At 40.2% G+C, this 20,080-nt stretch overlaps 1 protein-coding gene across 1 annotated transcript; it reads right to left on the minus strand.

The window, feature by feature from the left end:
- Window positions 1–147: 147 nt before the first annotated feature.
- Window positions 148–11,933, minus strand: LOC124866866 (cell growth regulator with EF hand domain protein 1-like). The gene is made up of 7 exons (XM_047362879.1): window positions 11,366–11,933; window positions 9,191–9,296; window positions 6,150–6,224; window positions 4,784–4,857; window positions 2,986–3,110; window positions 2,766–2,867; window positions 148–1,351 (listed from the first exon to the last, which is right to left on the minus strand). Exons 1-7 carry the CDS (start codon window positions 11,373–11,375, stop codon window positions 1,094–1,096), a joined length of 750 nt encoding a protein of 249 aa, XP_047218835.1. The 5' UTR covers window positions 11,376–11,933; the 3' UTR covers window positions 148–1,093.
- Window positions 11,934–20,080: the final 8,147 nt, after the last annotated feature.

Genomic DNA, 20,080 nt, shown 5'->3' on the forward strand with positions numbered 1-20,080 from the left:
AAATAGATTAAGAAATCATATAAACTGCTTTAACTTTATTTTAAAAAGATTCGGTCAGTTCTTTAAAAAAAAAAATGTCTCATAAATTCTAATAAAAACATCCAACAAAAATGTTAAGTACAATCAGACCGATAAGGCACAACGAAATCATTGAAACTCTTACTTTATTTTTTAACACATTGTCTTTAAACAAGATTTAAAAAGTAAACAAGTCACACCAACAAATTATATCCCGCCAGCAGATTTAAAATTAACTGATAAAAAGAAAAATGTGACAATTTTTTGTGGTATTTCAAGTGATCTTTCTGACTGTGATAACAAAGACGAGCATTTTGAAACGTGTTGAATTTGTGTTACTCAAAGAGAAAGAGTTGGTAAAAGATATGAGCTTGTTTTATTGCACACCACCAGTGTTTTTCTGAGCTGACTATATATCAGACCAGTTTAAATCAACAACAGTCTAATTGCACTCCTTGGGACTAGTAGTTGAGTGCAAAACAAATATTAAGGTTGAAAAGAGATGACAAATCCCATTAGTGGCTGGGTTTGATATAGGGAATGTGACTCATTGCCAATGGTGATACTAGGAAACATGTTTTCAGTTGTTTTGTTGCATATTTGCATGGTCAAAAATGACCTTTTGCTGCAAGCTTATTAATCAAAAGTTACTGTTCTATGCAGAATGGTCGTATGTAGGGTGTGTACAGGTGGGACGGCTGGAGGTGGAGCACAGGATTACAAACCAGTCCAGGATATCATTCATGCAATAAACTCCATTGAATGTGTTCATTAATGTAACAATTTCATCTGAAGTGGGAGTTTGGTCAGTTTTTTAGGAAGTCACATGAACTGGTTAATATATAGTCTAAGATGTCAGAACAGACTTACTTAGCAAAGTATCATAGCTTTTAAATTTATGGAAGTTCAATCTAGAACCTTTATTTTGTAAAAAGCTCTTAAAATAATTTTTTTCACTGAAAGAACGTGAAATTAATGTGACAGGAACTCTTTGAACAGGCACAGCGTTTTAACAGCCATCTGTTAAACCATAAAGACATTAAACCATAAAGTGGTTTATTGTCTTTGAGCTTATTTAGATTTCTGGTTGTCCTTGATGCACAGGGACATGGTGTGCCTGCTCCTGTTTTTCTGCTAAGGCATTAAAGATTTCTTGATCTTGACGTTCTTCTGTTTGCTTTACTGGTTCCTCCTGTAGTGCCATTATGTCGAGCTGCTGCTTCTCCCTGTGCTCCCCTGCTCCTGCATTCTCCTCCACAGTGATGGTGTTTGATAGCTTGTTCTCATCTGCCAGCTCCTGCTCTTGATGAGCCATTTTGTTGTTGCTTGAGCCCTTTAAGGTAGATAGTGGTGAATAGCATTACTTTAACAACAATGAAGCTGAATTTAATTTTGCAGCTCAATATATCAGAATGTAACAGTACATCATTGAATGATTAAATCTGCTATATAAAAGGGAAATTTAGAGGACATTAGATATTAGCCATTAAAATTATATATTCATACATTATTTATACCTGCTTATCCATTTCTCTGTTTATTTATATAGCACCAATTCACAACACATGTTGTCTCAAGGCACTTTACACAGTCAATTCAATCGAATCAGACAGATTCGAAGTCAAGTACAGTAGTAGCTCCTTCAGTTCGTTTGGGAGAGAAAAACAGCTAAGCAGATAAACCCTGAGTAAGTTTTCAAGTCTAGAGTATGAAAGAGAGCACATACAAGTAATCTTAAAAATAATATTTAACTAATTTTGTAAAACATTAATTTGAATTTAACAAATGTATCTCTTTTCATTTAGCTGTAAAATGTACATAATTTATGCTCAGAAATAAAACTTTTTAACAATTTGTTATGTTTCAACCCTAAACTTCAATGTGTTTTATTGGGATTTTATGAAATCGAAAAGAAAACGCAGCAGACAACTGTGAAGCCAAAGGAAAAAATATACATAATTCTCAAATCATGTGTCGTCTGAAAGTTATTATGTATTTCTATTTTAGCCCTCCTGAGTCAATACTTTGTAGATCCACCTTCCACTGCGGTTACAGCTGCAGTTGTTTTGGGGTGTGTCTCTACCAGCTTCGAACATCTTGAGACTGAAACTTTTGCCCATTCTTCTTTGCAAAATAGCTCAAGCTCTGTCAGGTTGAATGGAGACCATCTGTGAACTCAAGTTTTCAAATCTTGACAGATTCTCAGTTGAATTTAGGTGTAGACTTTTACTAGGCCATTTTAAGAAATGAATGCTTTGACATAAACCATTCCACTGAAGCTCTGGCTGTATGTCTAGGGTTGTAGTCCTGTTTGTAGGTCAACCTTCACCCTAGACCCAAGGCATCTGCAGTCTCACACATGCTTTGCTTCATCTATCTTCCAATCACTTCTTACCATCTTCCCTTTTCCTGCAGAGGGAAAGCATCCCCAAATACGATGGAGCCACCACCATGTTTCATAGAGGGAATGGCGTGTTTTGCAAGAAGTTCACATTTTGGCTCTTCGGACAAGAGCAGCCTTGCCTCATGTTTGCTGTGTCCCCCACATGACTTGTTTTTAAACTGCAAATGTAACATCTTATGGCTTTCTTCCATAAAGCTCCAATTAATGGAGAGGGGTGGGGTTAGGGTTAGGAATATTATTTCATGTTACACTTTTCAGATTTTTCTTTGTAAAAATACCACAATGTATGCAACTTATACAGATTTTTCTGGTTGAATTCTAACAGTTTATTTTGTCAGTGTACCTGTGTGTTAATGACCGAAGGAGAGAGCAGCTCAGAAGGGTCCAGCAGACCATCCTGGTTTAGATCCTGAGTTTGTAGTAAGAAATCTACCATCGACACCACCTGAACCCAGAAAGTAACATAATAAAAAGGTACATTTCCATAATAATCTGAAAAAGCATGCATGTTTACAATGATTTACACAAACCACCAACACACTCCTTCAGTCACTTCAACTTACTTGCTCAGTGATCTCTGGTCCAAGTGCATGATGGGAGTTGTAGTGAGAGAGCAGTTTCATAATCTCCAAGCCATCCAAGAACCCGCTGCGATCATAGTCATAGAGACGAAACAGGAAGAACACCTCTGAAGCAACGAAAGAAATATGTTATACACTAAAGTTATTGTCCTTTAAATTTTACTTTGCAGATTCACAGAGGGCTCACACTCACTCCTGATTTAGAACTCACAATTAACCTTGCATTCATGTTTTTTACTGTTGGAGGAAGTCTGAGTACCCAGATTAAAATCAAGGAAACTGCAGTTTGAGTGGAATCAAAAGAGCAAAGAGGGAATATGATCTTAAAATACGAGATTACTTTGCTATCAATGATTCCAGAAGGATGTGGAAGGCACAAAACAATTATTAATAACAATATGAGGGATGCTGAATGCCCCTTAGATCCATCTCTCCCAGATGCCCATAACACTTTCTATGCACATTTTGAATGTTCCAGCCCCGCTCTCACTTCCAGACTAACTGTCCTTCGAGCAGAGCTGTCCTTCACTGTGTCGGCTCATGATGTGAGGAGCAGCAGCTTCAGACAAAATACCAGAAAAAGTGCTGAGGGGATGTGGTGCTGAACTGAGAGATGTTTGGACTAACATCTTTAATCTATCACTCTCTCAGACTGTGGTGTGTTTTAAGACCTCCTCCATCATCCCAGTGCTATAATGTGCAGTAGCACAAAGCATGAACGACTACCGTCCTGTGGCTCTCACTCTAATAATTATAAAATGCTTTGAGCAGCTAGTTATGGACCTTATTAACAGTAAGATCAATGTAGATAATGATCCACAGTAGTATGCCTACAGGAAGAACCGCTCTATGTTTGAAGCAGTGACCCCAGTCATTCACCTTACTCAGACTCTTGGGACTCTAGGGTGGGGGACTCTTTTGTCAGACTGCTTTTCTTACATTTTAGATGGAAACTTTACTATTGGCATAATGAAATGGAGTGAGCTCCACACTACAAGCTCAAAAACACCAATAAACAGACATTATTCACATTTGATATACAATACACAATGCTAAAATTACTAATATAGGTGCATCTCAATAAATGTGATTTCATCAAGGAAGTCTAATTCAGTTTAAAAAGTGAAACTCAATTTATTGCATACTGTATAATATATCTACCGTTTATTTCTGCTTCAGAGATTATTACTTACAGTTATTGAAAACCAAAAATTAAGCTTATCAGAAAATCTGTATGTTACAAAAAAACGATTAAATGACTTTTAATGCAGAAATGTTAGGTTATGGCCAATATCAAGGGAATACTGCTGACTTGACAATTGTCCAACAATCACTGACTCCCTTCCCATGAAGGGTAAGCCATAAAACGTTATTGCTAAACAGGCTGGCTGTTCAGAGTTCTGTATGCAAGCATATTTAGGCAAAGTTGAGTGGAAGGAAGATCTGCATAGGGAGAGCCACAACCTTGAGAGGATTTGGAAGCAAAGTAGTCTTTGACAAAAGTACATTTTGAATATCATTTGGATATATAGTTCCCAAAGTCAGGAGGACAACTGGAGAGGCAAATAAATCCAAGTTGCTTCAGGTCCATAGTGAAGTTTGTACATTCAGGGATGATATTGGCAGCAATGAGGTCAAATGTCAGTGCAGCTTGATTTATCACTGTATACAATTATTTACCTTTTGAATTAAATTACATTTTCAGTGATTTACTGACTTATTGAAATGTGTCTGTACAGATTTTAGATTTTAAGTGTTATCTGCGGGAGGTGCCATCTACCTTGCTCCCAGGAACTGATCTCAGGTCCCCCTTGGCTGTTCTGTAGACTGTGATGAATGTAGCTCTGTAACAACCTGTGATTACAGACAGCTCATTGTACAATTTGCTCAAATATTAGTTGGTAATAACAGGAAGTGAAAGATAAAAAACTCAAAGTAATTACACCAATAATACTTTAATTAACATCTTAATTTATTCATTTTTTGCCACAGAAACCCCGACCCAGTTTAATTTCAACATTCTCACCACATTTACCTTTCCTCTTTCTGTTAAAATGAGAAACAACAATATTCTGAACATATTGTGAGCCTTGAGAGAAGGAAGAGTGAGGATTTTAAATATGTGCAGATTATCTTTATAATCTGATGATGTAACCCTCAGGTTTTCCCTAAATCAATACTTACGTTGAGCCACTGCGATGATATTGTGGGGAACAGCATGGAAAACACATCATGTAAAACAGGCTACTATCAATAAATCCGTGTAAACAAAGTGGTAACTACACTCCTTTTCACAGGTTCAAACACATGAGCGAATATTTTCAGCTGGGTTATGGAATCTGAATCAAATTTCTGAATAGAAATAGCAGTAAGGCCACGGGGTTTTCAAATTAAAGATAAATGCTTTCTCCCTTCCAAGTTCAGACGTCAGCACCTCACTAGAAGCCATTTTGCTAACAAGCCTTCTGCAGATAATCATGCAGTTTGTGCAGGGTGGTGCAAATACCATCTGCTTTATCAAAACATTTATATCCACCTCACAGTATGACACATCTATAAATCTTATCAGTGAAAAGAAGCTGCATAATTATTGTCATAAACATCAAACTTGATGCCAATAATCTCACAAACACTTCTCTTATTTTGCTCCCTAAAAGAAGTGAACTTTTTGGATGAACTGGTAAAAACTATGATTAAACAAACATTTGCGCTGAGAATTTTTAGCAATAATTATAACAAACACCAATGCCACTACACATGCAATCTTTTTAGACTTAGGCCCTGGCCGCATCATCAGCATTACAGAGATACCGAAGTCCAGAGTGATAGGACAGTAGTTGCTTAGTCCACTGCAACCTGAACAATGCTGCCTATACGTTTTATGCCGTGCAAGACTTAGCAAGGTTACCCTAAGAAAGCACTTTGACAAAAACAATGGCTGATAATTTCATTTTATGCTGTGTTTTGAACTTGTTTATCTGTAGCAATGATGTAAAACCTTAATGTGGATGTAGGAAAAAAAAGAAATGGGCAACATAAGTGATGAGGTGGACATAACCTTTAAATGGACTTTCTTGCAGACAGAAAGAAAAATCAAATTTATGGTTCACAATGGGGTAGAGGTGCTTCATTTAAAAACCACTCACCTGCGTTCATCTTCTCCAGAGCCGAAGGGATTGAGCAGTCCTGCTGGTGGGGGATGGACATCTACTGTCTCTTCTCTAAATGAAATAAAGAGAAGAAATAAAAACACACAAAAACATAGATCTATTGCTGTTTTGTGTTACTAATTTTTATTATTAAACAAGAAACATATCAGTGCTGTTTTTTCAATATAAAACGTGTTTACATGCCATGTTTTTAAAGAAATCTGTTTAATCTTCCCTATTCTGATGCCTTTGCCCTTTATCATAGACATTTATTTATTTAAACAATAATTCATGATAGAACTTCAGTTGACACATCACATTTTTTACTGTCTGATATTGAAGCATAATGCCAGAATCATTACAGAGATTTTTTTAAACAGGAAATCAGAAGAATTGTGGATCTCCAAAAGTCTAGTTGATCACTGGGTGCAATTTTCAGATGTCTGACGTTCAACTGTTCAAGCAATTATAAGCGGGTATAAACCAGCAACCTGCGGATGCTGGTCTTCCAAGGAGGGGAAGCTCAATTTCAAGATCGCTGATTCGCTCATTTCCCTGTCAATCAAAAAGGGATTCAGCCTCAGACAGATCATCCAATCATCATGCAGAAGCTGAGCGTCCGAGCCAGCCGAGGCCAGCCCACTGCCCCATAGACCCCAGAGACGCTGAGCGTCCGATGGGCGGGACAAAGCCCAGCGTTTTTGCTTCGCTGTTGAACTCACTGTTTAAAGCACTGTGAAGCTGCGGGAATGAGTGAGAGGAAAGCCGCGTCGTTAACAGTGATAAGAAGCTGATTCTGAACAAAAGTTGAGCGCGTTGTAGTGCATATTTTGTCAATGATATGTACACACAACAGTATATATTTGATCACTTATTTTTTGATATTTTAGGGGAAACTGAGCTTCTCTTGCAGTCTTAGAGCAATCGCCACTGGTATAAACACAGTTCAACAACGATACTTCTCAGGAAGGAGATGGGTTGTGTGTCCAAGAGAGGGATGTTTTTTGGTGAGAAACGTCAAAACAGTGAACAGTGTGAAGATGCTGGCCAAAGCTGGTGACAGAAACTCTTTATCCACTGAGGCAAGTCCAGTATAATGGGTTGAAAGGCCACCCAGAGAGGAAGACGCCATTACTCCAAAAGCTACATAAATAGACTGCAGTTAAATAAATGAATAAATAGTCACAGTTTTTAGGAGACATGTTCTGAGGTCTGATAAAACTAGACTGTGTTTGTCCATAGTGACCACTGTTACATTTGGAGGAAAAAAAGGACGAAGCTTCCAAACTTGAGAACACCATCCCAACTGTGAAGTACAGAGGTGGCAACCGCATTATATGTGTGTGCTTTGCTGAAAGAGGAACTGGTGCACTTCACAGCATGGATTGTATCAAGTGGAAAGGACATTATAAGGAAATATTGAAGCAACATTTCAAGACATCAGCCAAGAAGCTAAATCTTGGGCACAAATGGCTCTTCATAATGGACAATGAACCAAAGCGTTCTGCTAATTAAGCCCTGGTCTCACTCCCATAGAAGATTTTGAGAAGAGCTGAAAGGGTGTGTGTGACCAAGGTGGCCATAAAAGCTGACTCGGTTACATCAGATCTGTGAGGTGGAACGGGCCAGAGTTCCAGCAAACTATTGTGAGAAGCTTCTGGAAGTTAACCTTAACGTTTGACACAGGTCATACAGGTAAAAAGGCACGTACTCGTACTCGTCGTCTTCCGCTTTATCCGGGACTGGGTTGCAAGGGCAGGAGACTCAGCAGAGACGCCCAGACGTCCCTCTCCACAGACACCTCGTCCGGGGGGAGCCCAGGGCGTTCCCAGGCCAGCCGAGAGACATAGTCCCTCCAGCGTGTCCTGGGCCGTCCCCTGGGCCTCCTCCCGGTGGGACGTGCCTGGAACACCTCCCGAGGAAGGTGTCCAGGAGGCATCCGATATAGATAACCGAGCCACCTCAACTGGCTCCTCTCGATGTGGAGGAGCAGCGGTTCTACTCTGAGCCCCTCCCGGATGGCCAAGCTCCTCACCCTACCCTATCTTACGGAGGAAGCTCATTTCAACCGCTTGTATCCGGGATCTCGTTCTTTCGGTCATGACCCAAAGTTCATGGCCATAGGTGAGTGTAGGAAAGTAGACCGACCAGTAAATCAAGAGCTTCGCTTTTCGGCTCAGCTCTCTCTTCACCAATACGGACCAGCACAGCGTCCCCATTGCTGTGGCAGCCGCACCGATCCGTCTGTCGATGTCCCGCTCCATTCTTTCCCCACTCATGAACAAGACCCCGAGATACTTAAACTCCTCCACTTGAGGCAGGAACTCCCCTCCAACCTGAAGAGGACAAGCCACCCTTTTCCGGTCGAGAACCATGGCCTCGGACTTGGAGGAGCTGATCTTCATCCCAGCCGCTTCACACTCGGCTGCGAACCGCCCCAGCGCATGCTGTAGGTCTCGGCTAGAGGGGGCCAGCAGGACCACGTCATCTGCAAAAAGAAGAGACGAAATCCTCTGATCCCCAAACCAGACCCGGCCCTTGGCTGCATCTAGAAATCCTGTCCATAAAAGTTATGAACAGGTCCAGTGACAAAGGGCAGCCCTGCCGGAGTCCAACATGCACCGGGAACAGGTCCGACTCAGTGCCAGCAATGCGGACCAAACTCCTGCTCTGCTTGTAGAGACTGGATGGCCCCTAATAAAGGGCCCCCAATTCAAACATAAGGTAAAAAGGCAATTCTACAAAATAATAAGTAAATGGATGCCGACTTCTTACGCTGAAGAAAATAAAAAAAATGCTCTACAAAATTATTTTGCTTATTATTCTGCTAATGAACAATATTATTTAATTAGATCAAATAAATTTGGCAATCCTAACTGACCTAAAGCAGGAACAGTTTAGTCAGATTTAATATCAGAAAGTGAGAACATCTGGTTTCAACTTTATATGTTTCAGCATTAATTTTAGCTTGAAAAACTGTAAATACAATGAGAGACAAGAAGAGACAGAGAAGCTCTGTAATGGAGAGATTAGGTTACCTTTGTGACCCAGGTAGCCCTGGTGCTGCCAGGCACAGATTTATGAGGACGTACAGAGACAAAACACGTGGGACCAGCCGGTCCAGCTGATACGCCATGAGCAGACCTGAAAATACAGTGATGTGAGTACATTACATGACAAACATTCAATTTATTCTGCACACATCAAATCTTTTTAGTCCAATACTGAAATAAAAAATATATCCACACAGCTGGACACTGAATAAGGACTCCAACATCTAGTGAAGTACAGAAGACATGTTTTAGATGCTGATTCTTGTTTGGAAAAGTAAAATGATACATAATAAGGGGCAGTGCACTATTTGGATGGTAATGACCACAAATCACTGAATTTCCAGAAACAAAGTAGCTAGGGACATAACAATAGGTAACCAAGGGATCACAATCAGGCAGTTTTCAGCTCAGATGACTTATTTTGATGCTCATTTTGTTCTGCTAATAGTCGCTTTTTGATGTGGATGTTTTCCCTAATAAATACAGATTCAAAATAATGAATATGTGAAATCTAAAACGTTTAGTCTGAAGATTTACAAGATTCAGATAAGGCTAAAAGAAGAAAACAGTCTTTCTAAGTTTAGACTAGGGTTTAACCTTGTGGTAAAATGGATTAACTCTATTTGCCTAGTTCCAGCTAGTGATTTTACCACTTACCTGTGTTCAAGGAACTAAAGGAGGAGGTGCGGCCTAACCTCCTGTATTTGGAGGTTTCAGGGAAGTGATGTCACAGGAGGTACCAGGTGAAGAGGGGAGAAGAAACTGTTAAAGTGTTAAGTTAACTTTGGGGTTTTGTTTATTAGTTTTGAAGTGTTAGAGTTAGGATATAATTGTTAAACCGTAAACACAGGGTTGTTGCTAGATAGAAGTAGCTTCAGTGATTTGACATTATTTCTCATGTTGGAATATACCTGCAAGATGGAAGACTCCATTTTAGTTAATTGTGTTTGGAAGGGCATGAAGGTATTTAAGCAGATCAGGAAAGAAGTTAAGGAGGGAGGACCAGGTCAGTGTAACTGTGTGCACATGACGTTCATTTTGGTTGACTTGAGTAAAGTTATGTTTATTTTGTCACTTTCAAGTTTAAGTCATTTTTGTACATATTTGTGGTTGCTCTTTTTGTAAATAAACCACCTGCTACACTGGAGAACATCAGTCTGCTGCCCTTCTTCAGCCACTTTGGCGACAATATACCACAAACCTGAAGACAAATGTTGAGATGAAAAGTATTTTATAAATAAAGTTTAAGTAGTTTATTTGTAGAAACAGCACTGTCCAACAACCTGGAGGATATTTTTGCAGCTTTTCAGTGATGGTAATTATTGATATATTTATAGAAGACCATGTTCACCTCTGTAATGAGAAAAGAGTTTAAAATGCGTCTTCTATGTAAGACTTATTAATGTTTTAATTGTGAGATATTCTCTTATAATTATGACATACAACCTAATAATTGTCACATAGCTAAGTCATAACAACGTAATTAAAGGATAGTCCTTATTGATGTTGCATAGGCAGAAATTGGCTTCCATAGGATTGTTGTTTTTCTGAAAGTGAAAGTTATTTTACTAGAACAATTTAAAGACTGAAAATAGACCATCTTTTTATTATTTGGGATGCTATTAGTTCCTACAAAGAAACCTGGTGGACAAAATTGAAATCAGCAAGTGTGAACTTGGAACAGGCTGAGATATCTGGAATCAGTGCAGTTGTAGTCTTTGCCAGATCAGTTCAAAACTACATTATTTTCTAGATAGCCCTGCCCCTTCTGCTCAGTTAAATAGGTAATTTGACTCGGTTCCGTTTAGACTAGGTTTTATTTGTAGTTTAAAAATGTTTTTCTTTTAAACCAGAAATATATCAGGTTTCTGCAGCTTCCTTATACAGCCGATGCAAGCCTTGTCCCGATTCACTGCAGCATCATCTCTGATCAACAAGACAAACTGGTTTCTAAACAACCCCTGCTGTCTTCGACACCAAAGCTACATCTCGGATAAATATTTAAGGTATTTTTAAACCCGAGGCTGCTGCGCCTTTATTAACCGGAAAACTGAATATTTAAATAACCTTATAGTCAGTGAAACCCTCAGTGCAGCAGCTCTGCAGCTGGTGACTGCGGATTGTAACCTTCCCCTCTTACCTTAAACATAATTGGCCTACCTGAATGCATAGTTAGGAGTGCTGAAGGGAAAAAGCGCTGATTTCCGCAAGTTAAAGATTCATATCTGAAGAGCCCTTCTCCTCCGTCCCGCACCGCCTTGATGGCTCTGCGTCCTCCCCCGCTCCTGTCCTGCCGTCCCCCGCCCGGTGCGGCGGAGGAGACTGCTGCGTGTCTGGCTCAATGACAGGCTCCACGTGGAGGAGCCTAGTCTGTCTTTGTGCTCCTCCGTCCGGGATTTTCCTGCCACGCCACGTCCACACCACACAGTTACATTCCTCAAAGGGCGCGACAGACAAATCTGCTCACGGCCTGTATGTATATTTATATAATCCTGAGTTACTTTTCATCTTTCACCTCGGTTAAATGGGTGGAGTCTCGTCAGCATTTTACTGTAGCAGCAAATTTTACTAAGGTGGCGATTTTCATGCTGTGCAGTTTACATTCAGCAACTGTACCTTTAAACGAAAAACCGGTTTAGAGGGCCAAAAGTGCCAAAACTCAATACTTTAACACGTTGTTAAATAAATATTTAGATGCATCAACAGTGCTCCTTCATTTTTCTTTCCTTTTCTCACAAAACAAGTTTAAATATCAGACAACAATTACTAGATTGAAAGTGACTTTTTGCTGTCATGAGTTTGTGAAAGGGTCAATGTGGCATTGGGGGGCGTTTGAACAGCGTGATTGAAAATATTAGGGCTGTGTTTTCTGATGCAAATTAATGACTCAAAGAGGTCAAAAAAGAAATCTGAGGAGAGTTTCCTGCAATAAAACTGCATTTTTTATTTACTCCGGTTATCTGTGTCTGACATTAAAATTTGTTTCACGATTTTAAACATTTAGGTTTTAGTCTAACAATAAGGAATGTTCTCTGAGCTCCCCACCCCCTTAAAAAGGTGCAAATGGTTTAGTCCACACTTATCCACAGCTTTTTTTAAGAAGTGATCACTGTGGAAAGTGAACTGCAATTCCACAATCTGACCACAAGGTGTCCCTGTAACATTTTATTTGACTCTCAGGAGGTATGATATTGTAATTATTATTACTTTTACTCCTGCAGCATGAATTGAATAAGCTGAATGCAAATCTGTAAATGTTTAACATCTTTCCACCGAATGCCACATATCTATATAGCTCTGCAAGTTGCCTGTTGAGATTCAGGATGATATCAGCTGTTCTAAATGCACATAGAAGTCCTAAAGATTTAAGACTGTTTCAAGCACTGTGAGATTTCGTGAAGTTTTAAAAGCTTGTAAAAGACTGCCACCTAAAAAAAACTTCCAAGACTACAGAATGTTTGGATTTCTCAAGCTTATGAAAGGAGATTGTTTCCCAGGGTAATAAGGAAGTTAAGGAGCAGAAGTAGACTTCATTGATGAAGTGCTTTATACTGAAGGCAATATTTCTTCTGACGCCATAGAACCTCAAGGCTGTTTTTTCATTCTTTACTCATAAGATAACTGGTTAATTATATTATAGATAACCACCCGGTTATTAATATCGGCCCAGTTTTACCTGTTGGACTGATACCGATGTGTTAACATTGGCCAATATCGATGTCAACTTCACACTAACTGCCCACTTCATATCAAATCATAGCAGTTTATCTTCTCCTCCCATTATGTATTACAGCAATTAATACACAAAAAACAAAATTGCATTACAGGCTTGCGTTTCCTGTACAGTATGCAGTTTGTGACTGCATTGAATGTAATATAAGAAGATCATTATTTAAATTATGTAGAGATGCACATTTTAAGGAAATGAACAATGACAGAGAATATTTTCAGTTATTACTAAATTACACCATATCATATGTAGCTGTAAACACATTAATAAAAGTAAAGGAGAAAGTTGTGTATCCTGGATGAAATGAAATTGCAGCCATAGACAGTTGTGGTTAAACATCTCTGTAAGTGAATGTAGCACCATGTTGGCTCATTATTTCACAGCTGGTTGGCTCACAAGCATCCCACTGCCATTTACAGGAAGTGGGATTACTCTGTAATTGTTCACATGAGTTACTGTCAAGTATGAGTAAGTGAAGATATCTATAATTCTTTGTTTTTACATCATCCAAGAGTAGTAATTTCATCTTTTTTTGCCAGGGGTTGTATTCACAGCATTAGCAAACTAACAGACCAATTAATTACTCAGGTTTAACTCATTTGTACTTCAGCTGTACATTTGACTTGCCTCTAGCTTATTCTGTAGAAAATAATAGCTCTCTTTGATGTGGAGTTCATTGGCTTTACAATTTTCAAAGCCGTTTGCGCAAATGCAATGGCTTGCAAAAGTATTCACTCCCCTCGAGTTTTTCCACAGTTTCTCACATTATAAACCACAACTTTTAATGTATTTTATTAGGATGAAATACATTTTCTGTGAAAGACCAACACAAAGTATTGCAAAATTGTAAAGTGGAAGGATGATACATGATTTAAAAAAAATTTATAAATGAAAACGTAAAAAGCGTGGTGTTCTTTGGTATTCCATCCCCCTTTTATTTTGTCTGCCAGAGACTGTTTTGTCTGAGACTTGAATGCCCCTGGTAGGGTCTCCCATGACAAACAGTCTCTGGTTGATGGGTCAGACAAATAGCGGTTCAAAAGCCTTCATGAGGATCAGTAAAACGAGGCTCATGATATCGCCCCGTTACGCTTGAGCCAGGGCAACACCCTGGAGCTAGGCCCGGGGTTGGGGCTTGTTGGCAACCTCTTCGATGAACTTTATGCAGTTTTTGATAAACACATCCAAAATCATACAAAAGTAAATGGACTGAATAGCTCTTTTCTAGGCATAGAAAAGCTCATCCCAAATTATAATGTATGACAAGTGTCCCAAACTACTTTGGGACACTTGTCTTACATTAAAATTGGGAGATGTGAATGGCAAATGTCAATGTTACATTGGAAACATATAAGACACGTGTCATTCATTCCACTATGTTTCCCAAATGGCCAAAATCTCTCCCAATTCTCCCTAGCAACCTGGAACATTCAAAAACGCTGCCCATTCCCCACTGTAACTTGTGGCCAGGTCAAATGTTCAGCTTCGATAAGGCTTGTTAAGCATGTATCTGCACTTCTGCACCTTGTAGAAAGATGCAGTCTTCACTGACTGAACACATGCAGTTAGACAAACTAATGCATTGAGTGGGCAGGGATTGGATACTGTTTAGGGGCCTAATTTTGACCTCGTAGTTGAAAGGCTAATATGTATTGGAAATTTCTTGCAGGACAATTGGGAACATTAACAGTTTTGTCTTTTATGCTGTATTTATCAGATTTTCACAATTCTAAGTGATTGTTTGGTTCCCAATGAGTCTGCTGTGCAAATTTGGTGGGTATTAATGCACATACACTAGACTGGAGGGTAATGTAAGAAAAATCCCATTTGTATAATGAATGCCCCATTCTAAAAATACTCCAATTATTGTAAAATAATAACTAGGGGTGAATGGTCATGCTTCGCAAACAGCACTTTCAGGGCCAAGATAAGTTTCCAGAACATTCTCCCAAAACTGCTCAACAATATCCCAGATCTTCAAGGAGATTGGCACAAAGTGCTCCAAATGTGTACAAATGACCTCCTTTGTGATCAAGCTTTTCAGTGTTTTTTTTTGTCCTTTTTATGTGCCCCGAGATATAAACAACATGCCCCAAAATTACCCGGAAAATGTTAGCATACACTTCCAGCCATGTGTCCGCAGTGACCCAAATGTTCCCTAACGGTTGCCCAAGTGCTCAGACTTTATTTTTATGAATACATATTTAAGGGGTCTCAAATTCCATTTCTTGAGTAGGCATATTACAGTATTCAGCCCTCAATGGAGTCTTATTGATGCATGGTTTTGCAGATGTCGATCAAAAGACAGCAGGAAACAGGGGGAAGGTTTAGGATGGTTAGTGAAGTGCCTTTGGAACTGCAATACAAAAGTAAAGATACACAAATTAACAACTTCAGTGTGCGAAATTTTTTTTGAAATAAGTACATTTTAAATACAAAGACTAAACAATGAAGTTCCCTAAAACTTGAGTGCCTTCCCAAAGATTCTTAGTAACGATTAGCATCAAAGCCAATTTAACATTGAAAATCCCCTTGACAAGCTCCCAAGCTAGTTAGCATCACCCGAAAAACTATAATTTGCTGTGTACCTTTAAAGCAGCACTACACAACTAGTCCAGGTATAGCCTTCAAACAATGACAGGGCCTGCTCAGTTTGAAAGTATGTATGCATGTATATACATGATCTCAGGAATCAGATTTGAACAAAATTAGTTTTTTTTCTGTTTGTACTATTACTGCTTGTCACAAAATCAGCCCCTGTCACAGTCACACAAGCATGTGGATAAACAAAAACAGAACAAAGCTTATGAATAAACAGCCCTGTATGCATCAACCAACATGCAATGGCCATTGACAATCTCCAATTAACCAAAGATGCAGCAGTTTTTGGAATGTGGGAGGAGGCTGGAAAACACACACACATGCACTGGGTGAACATTGTGTTTAGCTTTTTTTTATTCCAATTTTTATTAGAAGACCACATAAAGAGGGGATATGCTTCATTCTCAATAAACAGGATTTTCACAAATCCTTTTTTCTTTTTGGCATCTCTATACAAAATAAGTTATATCTTCATGTACTTATTGATCATCCAGTAACTTGAATTCTCCTATTTTTATTTATTGGTAGAATGAAAGAAAAAAAAAACAGACAAATGATGCAAGCTTGCTAGCTTTTTAAAGTTTCACATTGTTCTTGACTAAGAAATGCAACAAAATCTAGCCATTGTAGTTCTGCCAATCTATCTTATGATGCTGAATTTGAGATTAGAAGAGAAACAATACATTGTAATTCATATATTTTTCTCCCAAACAAAGATTGTAACCAACGTTTAATAGTAAAGAGACAAACGTGTGACTAAAGGTTATGGTGTTATTCAAGAAGGTCGCATTTAAAAAAAAAACAAAAAAAACAAGAAATATAACTTAAACATAAAAGTGGCCTTGCTTTTAGAAATAAATAATAGTGGAGAAGAAGAGAACAGTTTTTAACCCTAATTCAAATGAAAACCCGCATTATATAAACATAATTTTATTTTTATTAATATCATTATTATTATTATCAACATTTTAAACTTCATAAAGAATAAAGATCAACACAATTCTTGGTAATATTTATCATAATAACTATAATTAATAAATAAGGACTGAAGTAGGTCCAGCTTCTTATTCTGAAGTCATCATCTAGGTAAGCCGATCTCGAATTCCCTCATAGAAAGTAGGAGACGTAATGAGATATGTACCAAACCACCCACACCAGGCCACACTGCCAGCACAATATGCCCACTCTATACCTTTATTATAAATATATTTGTTTCTTTGTTTCCATACCTAAGCTAGTGTGGTGCATTAAGAAAAGACACATCCATTCTATTACTACCCCAACCTACTGTGTTTTTGTTTTGTTTGTTTGTTGTTGTTTTTTGTTTGTTTTTAGTTTACTCTGTTCTATAATTAGTCCTGGTCAGGTGTTTAATGCAATGCTTGAAAATGGTATTGCCAATGTGGCCACACTAAGTAGCGGGACACACAGAACAGGGGCACAGAGTCTATATGCCAGAGTGCTCTGCTTCAGGATTTACCACTACCCCAAACCATGGGATATGGGGCAAGGCTTAGCAGCCAGTAATAATATTATTATTATCATCATTATAATTATAATTACTTTTATTATTATTAGTGGTAGCAGTATCATAATTGTATCTGTTCAGTTTATTGAAAGATGTGCTGGATTCATTTGTCCCTGCCTTATTCTGCTCCTCCTGATTTTGTTGGTTCATCTTCCCAAGGAGAACAGAGGAGGTTTTATTTTCTTGAACCTGAGGAACTCTCCTTTGGATCAATAGCATTGATGCCTTCTTTAGACATTAGATTTAGAGGTATTGACAAGAGCCGACCTTTTTGACCTTGTGTTCCCCTGGAGTCTTGTGGAGACACAAGCAGTAGCAATCTTAGCATTTCTTGTTGGAGAATGTGTGCATGTTTTAAAAACTTACCTGGTCTAATTTTGTTCTGTCTGTGGGACAGCACGGCATGGTGAGGTCATGGGAACAGGCAGGCGTGGACGAGGTCCCACACAACTCTGGACAGATACAGTCATGCTCTGATGTCTCTGGCTGGAGCTGTTAGCGGAAGCTGCAGTGCCAGAACCAACTCTGGCCCAGGACACGGGAAATAAAGAGATGGGACTGCTGAGCTGTGTTATCACTAGCACTCTGGCTTGAGAGTGTGTGTTTGTCTATGCATGTGTGTGTCTGTCCTTCTGTAAAACTGACAGACTAACTGACTGTCGATCCCCCTGCAGTATGCATGATTTATCCCATTCTTCCCCCAGCAACACTGTATAAGCAGCAGCTCTCAGAGTCTCCAGGCAGGAAGTGCCCACTGATGGTCATGAACAGGACAGAGGGAAAAAAAGATGGTGAATCCTTTTTATTCAGGTTGAGTTGTAACCACTTATCTTTAGAGCAATTTTTATATATCAGTAAACTTCTTGTGTCCAAACCTTTATTGGGAGTTTGACAAGTTTTAGGGGGGTCATTACTCTCTATAACTTCTAAGTATGTCTTTACCAGTTTTGCACATCTGAAAACTGAAAATTCTGCCCATACCTCTGTGGAAAGCAGCTCATGCTCAGTCAGATTGGATGGAAAGCGTCTATGAAAATGTTTTATTAACTTTCCACAGGTTCTCAGTTGGATTTAGGTCTGGACTCTGACAGGACAAAAGTGAAGTTCTGCTCTAGTCTCAGGTATATTTTACAGTCTTGAAGAGGTTTTATTCAGGGATTGTCCTGTATTTATTTGCAGCCATCTTTCAATCACTTATGACCACCTTCCCTGTCCCTGCTGAAAGACAGCATACCCATAGCATGATGCTGCCACTACCATGTTTCCCTTTTGGAATACGGTGTTCAGGGTGATGCTTATGGGAAACTGAATGGGATGTTTTACAGCTGTTTTTTAATCTGGCCTTGTTCTCTTCCATAAAGGTCAAATTTGTGGAGGTCAGAACTCATGTCAACAGATTCTCCCACCTTGAACAGAGTGAAATATTTCCAATCTATATTTCTTGTAATTTTGATGATTATGGCTTATAGATAACCAATGTATTTTTAAACAAAAATGTCATGCTTCTGAAAATTAAGTACTCCTTCCAGCGCCCAATAATGTCCCCAGTCGAGGTCAGCTGCTTCCCACCCCCGCTGTAAACAGTGTTGGCGAAGCACTGCTTCCCCCTCACTGAGGTGCTGGATCGTTTGCCAGAATTGCTTCGAGGCCAACTGGTAGTCCTTCTCCAGGGCCGCGGCATGCTTGGCCTCACGGTACCCGTCAGCTCCCTTAGGAGTCCCACAAGCCAACCACAGCCGATAGGACTCCTTCTTCAGCTTGACAGCGTCCCTTACTGCCGGTGTCCACCGCCAAGTTCGGGGATTGCCGCCACGACAGGCACCGTATACATTATGGCCACAGCTAAGGGCAGCAGCATCGACAATACATGCGGAGAACATGGTCCACTTGGATTCTATGTCTCCAACATCTGCCGGAATCTAGTCTAAGCTTTCCCGGAGGTGGGAGTTGTATACATCAGTGGTCGAGGGCTCTGCCAGACGTTCCCAGCAGACCGTCACTATGTGCTTGGGCCTGCCAAGTCTGTCCGGCTTTCCCCTCTTCCAATGGATCCAACTCACCACCAGGTGGTGATCAGTGGACAGCTCAGCCCCTCTCTTCACCTGAGTGTCTAAAACATGCGGCCGAAGGTCTGACGACACGACAACAAAGTCGATCATCGACCTCCTGCCTAGGGTGTCCTGGTGCCCAGTGCACTGATGGACACCCTTATGCTTAACATGGTGTTCATTATGGACAATCCGTGACTAGCACAGAAGTCCAATAACGAAACACCACTCAGATTCAGATCGGGGAGGCCATTCTTCCCAATCACACCTCTCCAGGTGTCACTGTCGTTTCCCACATGGGCGTCCCCCTGCAGAATAATGGAGTCCCCAGGAGGGGCACTATCCAGCAACCCCGACAGGGACGACAAGAAGGCCGGGTACTCCGCATTACCACTCGGCCCGTAGGCCGAAACGACAGTCAGAGATCTGTCCCCAACACGAAGGGGCAGGGATGCGACCTTCTCATCCACTGGGGTAAACCCCAACACAAGACAGCTGAGCTGGGGGGCAACAAGCAAACCCGCCCCAGCCTGCCGCCTCTCCCCATGGGCCACTCCAGAGTAGAAGAGAGTCCAGCCCCTCTCGAGGCGATGTGCTCCAGAGCCTACGTTGTGCATGGTGGTGAGCCCCTACTATTTCTTTTCGATATCTCTTGACCTCCCGCACAACCTCAGGCTCCTTCCCCCCCAGCGAGGTGACATTTCACGTCCCTAGAGCCAGCCTAAGCATTCGGGGATCGGGCCGCCGAGGTCTCCACCTTTGTCTGCCGCCCAATCCTCTTTGTACCGGTCCCTCATGGTTCCCCCTGCAGGTGGTGGGCCCACTGGGGGATGGCCTCGCAACCCAGCCACCAGGCACTCTCTGACGAGTCCCGACCCCAGGGCTGGCTCCAGAGTGGGACCCCAGCTTCGCCGTACCGGGCGGCGTCACGTGCCTTAATTTTATAGTCCTCATGAAGGTGTCTTGAA

Source organism: Girardinichthys multiradiatus, chromosome 4 (genome assembly GCF_021462225.1).
Source record: "Girardinichthys multiradiatus isolate DD_20200921_A chromosome 4, DD_fGirMul_XY1, whole genome shotgun sequence".
Taxonomy (NCBI): domain Eukaryota; kingdom Metazoa; phylum Chordata; class Actinopteri; order Cyprinodontiformes; family Goodeidae; genus Girardinichthys; species Girardinichthys multiradiatus.

What these genes read in the sequence shown, in the direction of transcription:
- LOC124866866 (XM_047362879.1), bottom strand. An exon ending in TCTGGAGAAGATGAACGCAG is followed by an intron (nt 4,858 to 6,149) that starts GTGAGTGGTTTT and finishes CTGTAATCACAG; the next exon opens with GTTGTTACAGAGCTACATTC. An exon ending in GACCAGAGATCACTGAGCAA is followed by an intron (nt 2,868 to 2,985) that starts GTAAGTTGAAGT and finishes TTCTGGGTTCAG; the next exon opens with GTGGTGTCGATGGTAGATTT.